This window comes from Hyperolius riggenbachi, chromosome 8 (assembly GCF_040937935.1).
Source record: "Hyperolius riggenbachi isolate aHypRig1 chromosome 8, aHypRig1.pri, whole genome shotgun sequence".
NCBI classification, from domain to species: domain Eukaryota; kingdom Metazoa; phylum Chordata; class Amphibia; order Anura; family Hyperoliidae; genus Hyperolius; species Hyperolius riggenbachi.
In genome coordinates this window covers 53,878,333-53,886,861 of record NC_090653.1, presented here as the reverse complement: position 1 = coordinate 53,886,861, position 8,529 = coordinate 53,878,333, and the positions used below count along the sequence as shown (strand labels likewise).

The 8,529-nt window shown below is 42.2% G+C and overlaps 1 protein-coding gene across 1 annotated transcript; it reads right to left on the bottom strand.

The window, feature by feature from the left end:
- Positions 1-1,873: 1,873 nt before the first annotated feature.
- On the bottom strand, positions 1,874-2,821 carry LOC137527300 (olfactory receptor 2A25-like). Its single transcript, XM_068247808.1, has one exon. The coding sequence runs from the start codon at positions 2,819-2,821 to the stop codon at positions 1,874-1,876; it is 948 nt and encodes a 315-aa protein (XP_068103909.1).
- Between the last annotated feature and the right edge of the window lie 5,708 nt (positions 2,822-8,529).

The window sequence follows — 8,529 nt, the reverse complement described above, 5'->3', positions numbered from 1 at the left end:
TCAGTATATCTACGTGGCTGTGGCTTGGAGGGTGCCACAGCTGACGTAGATATACTGTAGTGGAGGGGAAAGTGGTTAAAGAGGAACTTCTGCCCAGGATTGAACTCCACTCCAACCAATAGCCGATACCCTTTTTCCCATGAAAAATCTTTACCTTTTCTCAAATAGAACATCAGGAGGGTCTGTATGGCTGACATTGTGGTGAAACCCCTCCCACTGTGTGATGTCAGGGCCATGGCTCTGAAAGTCCTATAAAGTAATATATCCTTTTAATCTATCACATTGTTAGTGGGTGTGTTTAAAGGTAATGGCGTTTTTTTTTCCTGCCTGCCAGTAGTAAAGTTTACCTGCAAGCTCAAGGTGGATCAAAAAACATGAATGAATTAAACGGCAAATATCAATAATTTCTTGATCTCTCTTCTATTTTTTAATTTCTCACTTTGCAATGTATTTATTTTTTTCCCCATAACTATCTGTTGGTAACATATGCAGACTGCAACCTTGCGGTGTACACGCGCTGCAACCACCGCCATTATCCCTGGTTACGTGGTGCCGTCGCCATCCTCCCTTGTTGCAGTGCCTCCTACTGTGTGATGTGCGGCACACTTGCACCTGACGTCATGCGTGACCCTGGCACACTTGCGCCACAGGTCACACAGTAGGGGGCACTGTAACCAGGAAAAGGACGCTGTAACTATGGAGGATGGCGGCGGCAGGGCATGAACACCACAAAGCTGCAGTCTGCATACAGAGACTGCAGCAAAGAGAAGTCGGCGGCTAGGACACTGAAGAGCTTGATCCTGGATGACGGGGCACCCTCGGATTACTGCAAGATGGAGGAGGAGAGGAAGGCGACGGCAAAATCAGGTGAGGTGCAGCAGGGGTTAGTTAGTCAGTGAAGTGTAGTGTCGTTTGGGTTGGCTGTAGGGGTTACTTAATGAAGTGTAGTAGGTGGGGGCAGCAGGGGTTAGTTAATAAAGTGTAGTGTAGTTGGTGGGGGCAGCAGGGGCTAGTGAAGTGAAGTGTAGTGTAGTGTAGTTGGTGGGGGCAGCAGGGGCTAGTGAAGTGTAGCGTAGTGTAGTTGGTGGGGGCAGCAGGGGCTAGTGAAGTGTAGTGTAGTGTAGTTGGTGGGGGCAGCAGGGGTTAGTGAAGTGTAGTGTAGTGTAGTTGGTGGGGGCAGCAGGGGTTAGTGAAGTGTAGTGTAGCAGGGGTTAGTGTTGATGGGCAGTGTAGCTTAGATAGAGGCAGTTTAGAGGGGAAAGGTCCTATGCACCATAGAGGCACCTAGGTTTAAGTTGTTTTTTCCCCCTGATTTTTGCCATCTAAAACTAGGTACGTCTTATATGCCGGAGTGTCGAAAAATATGGTACATGTTTTTGGAGTCCATCCTGCTGGTTAGCTTTGGTGATGGATATTTGTGACAGAATTACTTGAAGTGAACCTGAACTGAGTAAAATTATTGAAAATAAACAAATGATGTACCTACAAATGAATATTACATACTTACATCGCCCGGGTTCCTTTCAGAAGATCACCATTTTCTTCTAACAATGATTCCTTCCACTTCTGACAAGATTTTGTCAGAACTAAAATCAGTTGCTGACATTTATTATTTGCTGTCAGTTACAAATGAAAAAGCAAATGAAGTGCAAGGTAATGTCCATGTTTCCCTATGGCTCCAGTGGGCGATATTACAGTTTAACAGTGTGCTAACCCAGAAGCTGTTATGGGGTCATCGCCATTTTTTAAATGGAGCACAGAGAATTCCATCAATCACAGTGTACAAACGGGACGCAGGAGAGGAGAAACAGATTGATAAGGACAGGAGGTAAGTATGACGTGTGCATGTTTGTTTTGACTATTAATTTTCAGTTCAGGTTTGCTTTAGCCATGATGTTCTGAGCTTGCCTAGACCTCGAGTAAGTGCTATGTTTACATCCTTATTCTTCAGACTGTAGATCACGGGATTGAGCATTGGCACAGCAGCCGTGTTAAACAGAGCTAGAAGTTTTTTGGAGTCCAAAGAGCTCTTCAGGTTTGGTGTTAGGTACTGGCTCATAAGAGTCGTATAGAGCAATATAACTACTGCTAGGTGAGAAGAACACGTGTAGAAGGCCTTTCGTCTTCCATGATTGGAGTGGATCTTCAGGATGGCAACAATGATAAACACGTATGGGATGAAAGTGAGTAGAAATGGGAGGACATTTACTAGGATGCCTTCAATGAAAAAGACAAGCTCAAAAAAGGAGGTATCATCGCAGGAAATCTTTGTTAACAAAATAATGTCACAGAAAAAGTGGTTGACCTCATTGGAGGAATAACAAGAAAAACTGTACAGTATAACGAAGGGTGGAATAGCCTGTAGAAATCCCACCAGCCAACAAGTAGCACCCAGTAAAGTGCAAGTTCTATTACACATAAGCACGTGGTATCGTAATGGGTTGCAAACAGCTACAAAGCGGTCGTAACTCATAGCCGTTAGTATAAGCAGTTCATGGCCTGTTAGTGAACCAAACATGTACAGTTGTGCCATGCAAGAAGGATAGGACACGGTTTTATCTCGAATGATGAAACTTGTGAGGATCTTGTTTAACGTGATGGTGGAACAGGAGATGTCTACTAATGACAGGTTGGCCAGGAAGCAGTACATCGGAGTGTGGAGATGATGGTCTAAGCATATAAGGATAAAAATGGTCATGTTGCCAGCAAGGGTGATGAGATAGAACATTAGAACCAGAAAGAAGACCATCATCTGAATGTTTGGAACATCTGAAATTCCTCGAATGATGAAATATTTCATAGCTGTTTGGTTGGCATGCATTCTTAAACTCAAACCACCTTAAATTAGACATTAATAGATAATAAAGGTTATGCTATCTAGAATTCAATGAAAGGACCAATATTATGAATATTTGTAAAATATACATAATCACACATACATAAGATTTATAGGGCCCAATCCAATTCACCTTTTCTCCTAAATTTTCTCCCAGTTGATAATTCACATCTTGCCAATAAAATGTCTTTAAAGCCACCAGAAAGCAGCAAGCAAAGTGCTGAAAAGTTATTTTAAGCAGAACATAAAAATAATTTCCTAAGAGAAAACTTTGTAGCAGAAGTTAGTTAGCCCGTTAGCCCGGAGATCAATGAATGGGAACGCAGTTCCCATTCATTGATCTCAGTCCCTGTTTGAAAAAACGACAGCTTCTATGAGAATCCGTGGTCTTTCTGAAAAAAAAAAAATCACGTCCTCCCTATACTTCCTGTAAGTGAGAGTGCAGCTTTACAGGATGGAATTAAAAAAAAAAAAAATGACTGCGGCCAGCTTGTGGCCAAATAGTAAAATTACATGTACATACATTACATTTAACATTAACTGTTTACCTCCCACACCCCAAAAATACCCAAATGAATTTTTTAACTAAAAAAAAATAAAAAAATTACAGTTTAAAAAAAAAAAAAACTTAAATAGTTACCTAAGAATCTGAACTTTTTTTAATATACATGTCAAGATGGTATATTACTAATATTGTTTGAAAATTATAAGCTTGTAAATAGTGATGGACGCAAAACTGAAAAAATGCACCTTTATTTCCAAATAAAATATTGGCACCATACATTGTGATAGGGGCATAATTTAAATGGTGTAATAATTGGGACAAATGGGCAAATGTGTGGGTTTTAATTATGGTAGCATGTATTATTTTAAAGCTATAATGGCTGAAAACTGAGAAATAATTATTTTTTTCCATTTTTTTCTTAATATTCCTGTTAAAATGCATTTAGAAAAAAAAAATTCTTAGCAAAATGTACCACCCAAAGAAAGCCTAATTGTTGAAGGAAAAAATAAGATATAGATAATTTATTGTGATAAGTAGTGATAAAGTTATTAGCGAATGAATGGGAGGTGAAAATTGCTCAGATGCATAAGGTGAACAACGACTGAAGGCTGAAGTGGTTAAGCAACGTATCAAAATTCTTATACTGCACCAGGCTTCTTGTGTTCATAGAGAACAGAGAAAAATTGGCAGTGCTCCTGATTAGGCTGCTTCTGAAATGACTACCAACAGAGGCGTGCACTGCCCCTTAGAAGCAAATACACACATGGGACTTGATTTACACGCTTTATCAAAGTAGCATACCAAGCGCTATGAAGGGGCTCAGGGCAGGACAAGTGGAGCTCTCGTCATTGCCAATTAGCAGGCATAAGTTTGCTATGCTACTCTGATAAGGCGTGTTCACTTTGATAAGGCATGCTAACTTTGATAAGGCATGCTATTTGTCTTAGTGAATCAAGCCCTTTATTTCAAAACTTATGCAAACTATGCACTAAACCCTAAACTCAGATTAAACCGAAAAGCAAACCTGAAATAAAAGCAGCATGGATGTGCAGTGAATAATTGTAGGCAGGTGAATTCAAAACAGATGCAGCAAAATGGAGGGAGGATGTTGGCTTCCAAAACAGTTTGCGTGCGGAGTGTTCCAAACTAGACTCTTCCACCATGTTGAGGTATCCTTCATGGAAGAGAAACTAACCTCTATTTAACCACTTGAGGACCACAGTCTTTTCGCCCCTTAAGGACCAGAGCCTTTTTCTCCATTCAGACCACTGCAGCTTTCACGGTTTATTGCTCGGTCATACAACCTACCACCTAAAGGAATTTTACCTCCTTTTCTTGTCACTAATACAGCTTTCTTTTGCTGCTATTTGATTGCTGCTGCGAGTTTTAGTTTTTATTATATTCATCAAAAAAGACATGAATTTTGGCAAAAAAAATGACTTTTTTAACTTGCTGTGCTGACATTTTTCAAATAAAGTAAAATTTCCTATACATTTGAGCACGAAAGTTATTCTGCTACATGTCTTTGATAAAAAAAAAAACCATTGAGTGTATATTTATTGGATTGGGTAAAAGTTATAGCGTTTACAAACTATGGTGCCAAAAGTGAATTTTCCCATTTTCAAGCATCTCTGACTTTTCTGCGCACCTGTCAGGTTTCATGAGGGGCTAATGCTGGGAATACACGGTTCGTTTTTGCCTTCGTTTAAACCTTCGTTTCGATTGTGCCTTTTGTCCTTTTCGATCCCGAAATAATCAGTCATACGGTTAATATCACCACCCACGGTTTAGTTTTTTTTTCCGATTCTGATGGTTTCGTTTTTCCAATGATCGAAGGCTGCAAAGAAACGAAACGAAAATCCCTTTTTACAGGGACGGACTAGCATAAACGAATATATAATCGATCTGAACAGCCATCAAGCCTACCAATGGCTCGATTAGATGGATAAAGAGAGATAATATCAAACATGTTCGATCACTAGTCGTTCGTTTTTGGGGTCTATTAATCGAAACTATAATGAGATTATGACTATTTTCACATACGTTTTCAACACTCGATTCGTTTACCGAACGAATCGAAGGTTTAAACGAAGGCAAAAACGAACCGTGTATTCCCAGCATAAAATTCCAGGATAGTACAAATACCCCCCAAATGACCCCATTTTGGAAAGAAGACATCCCAAAGTATTCAGTGAGAGGCATGGTGAGTTCATAGAAGATTTTATTTTTTGTCACAAGTTAGCGGAAAATGACACTTTGTGACAACAACAAAAAAAAAAGTTTCCATTTCTTCTAACTTGCGACAAAAAAAAATTAAATCTGCCACGGACTCACTATGCTCCTCTCTGAATACCTTGAAGTGTCTACTTTCCAAAATGGGGTCATTTGTGGGGTGTGTTCACTGTCCTGGCATTTTGGGGGGTGCCTAATTGTAAGCACCCCTGTAAAGCCTAAAGATGCTCATTGGACTTTGGGCCCCTTAGCGCACTTAGGGTGCAAAAAAGTGCCACACATGTGGTACCGCCGTACTCAGGAGAAGTAGTATAATGTGTTTTGGGGTGTATTTTTACACATACCCATGCTGGGTGGGAGAAATATCTCTGTAAATGACAATTGTTTGATTTTTTTTACACACAATTGTCCATTTACAGAGAGATTTCTCCCACCCAGCATGGGTATGTGTAAAAATACACCCCAAAACACAATATACTAGTTCTTCTGAGTACGGCGATACCACATGTGTGACACTTTTTTGCAACCTAGGTGCGCTAAGGGGCCTAACGTCCTATTCACAGGTCATTTTGAGGCATTTGGATTCTAGACTACTGCTCACGGTTTAGGGCCCCTAAAATGCCAGGGCAGTATAGGAACCCCACAAGTGACCCCATTTTAGAAAGAAGACACCCCAAGGTATTCTGTTAGGAGTATGGTGAGTTCATAGAAGATTTTTTTTTTGTCACAAGTTAGCGGAAAATGACACTTTGTGAAAAAAAAACAATACATATCAATTTCCGCTAACTTGTGACAAAAAATAAAATCTTCTATGAACTCATCATACACCTAACAGAATACCTTGGGGAGTCTTCTTTCTAAAATGGGGTCACTTGTGGGGTTCCTATACTGCCCTGGCATTTTAGGGGCCCTAAACCGTGAGGAGTAGTCTTGAACCCAAATGTCTCAAAATGACCTGTGAAATCCTAAAGGTACTCATTGGACTTTGGGCCCCTTAGCACAGTTAGGCTGCAAAAAAGTGTCACACATGTGGTATCGCCGTACTCAGAAGAAGTAGTATAATGTGTTTTGTGGTGTATTTTTACATATAACCATGCTGGGTGGGAGAAATATCTCTGTAAATGACACATTTTTGATTTTTTTTACACACAATTGTCCATTTACAGAGAGATTTCTCCCACCCAGCATGGGTATGTGTAAAAATACACCACAAAACACATTATACTACTTCTCCTGAGTATGGCGATACCACATGTGTGACACTTTTTTGCAGCCTAGGTGCGCTTAGGGGCCCAACGTCCTATTCACAGGTCATTTTGAGGCATTTGTTTTCTAGACTACTCCTCACGGTTTAGGGCCCCTAAAATGCCAGGGCAGTATAGGAACCCCACAAGTGACTCCATTTTAGAAAGAAGACACCCCAAGGTATTCCGTTAGGGGTATGGTGAGTTCATAGAAGATTTTATTTTTTGTCACAAGTTAGTGAAAAATGACACTTACACTTTGTGAAAAAAACAATAAAAATCCAATTTCCGCTAACTTTTGACAAAAAATAAAATCTTCTATGAACTCATCATACACCTAACTGAATACCTTAGGGTGTCTTCTTTATAAAATGGGGTCACTTGTGGGGTTCCTATACTGCCCTGGCATTTTACGGGCCCAAAACTGTGAGTAGTCTGGAAACCAAATTTCTCAAAATGACTGTTCAGGGGTATAAGCATCTGCAAATTTTGATGACAGGTGGTCTATGAGGGGGCAAATTTTGTGGAACCGGTCATAAGCAGGGTGGCCTCTTAGATGACAGGATGTTTTGGGCCTGATCTGATGGATAGGAGTGCTAGGGGGGTGACAGGAGGTGATTGATGGGTGTCTCAGGGGGCGGTTAGAGGGGAAAATAGATGCAATCAATGCACTGGGGAGGTGATCGGAAGGGGGTCTGAGGGGGATCTGAGGGTTTGGCCGAGTGATCAGGAGCCCACACGGGGAAAATTAGGGCCTGATCTGATGGGTAGGTGTGCTAGGGGGTGACAGGAGGTGATTGATTGGTGTCTCAAGGTGTGATTAGAGGGGGGAAATAGATGCAAGCAATGCACTAGCGAGGTGATCAGGGCTGGGGTCTGAGAGCGTTCTGAGGTGTGGGCGGGTGATTGGGTGCCCGCAAGGGGCAGATTAGGGTCTAATCTGATGGATAACAGTGACAGGTGGTGATAGGGGGTGATTGATGGGTAATTAGTGGGTGTTTAGAGGAGAGAAGAGATGTAAACACTGCACTTGGGAGGTGATCGGATGTCGGATCTGCGGGCGATCTATTGGTGTGGGTGGGTGATCAGATTGCCCGCAAGGGGCAGGTTAGGGGCTGATTGATGGGTGGCAGTGACAGGGGGTGATTGATGGGTGGCAGTGACAGGGGGTGATTGATAGGTGATTGACAGGTGATCAGTGGGTTATTACAGGGAATAACAGATGTAAATATTGCACTGGCGAATTGATAAGGGGGGGTCTGAGGGCAATCTGAGCGTGTGGGCGGGTGATTGGGTGCCCGCAAGGGGCAGATTAGGGTCTAATCTGATGGGTAACAGTGACAGGTGGTGATAGGGGGTGATTGATGGGTAATTAGTGGGGAGAATCTGAGGGGTGGGGTAGTGATCAGGAGGGAGTAGGGGGCAGATTAGGGAATAAAAAAAAATAGCGTTGACAGATAGTGACAGGGAGTGATTGATGGGTGATTAGGGGGGTTACTGGGTGCAAACAGTGGTCTGGGGGGTGGGCAGGGGGGGGTCTGAGGGGTGCTGTGGGCAATCAGGGGGCAGGGGGGGGGAAATCAGTGTGCTTGGGTGCAGACTAGGGTGGCTGCAGCCTGCCCTGGTGGTCCCTCGGACACTGGGACCACCAGGGCAGGAGGCAGCCAGTATAATAGGCTTTGTATACATTACAAAGCCTATTATACATGCGT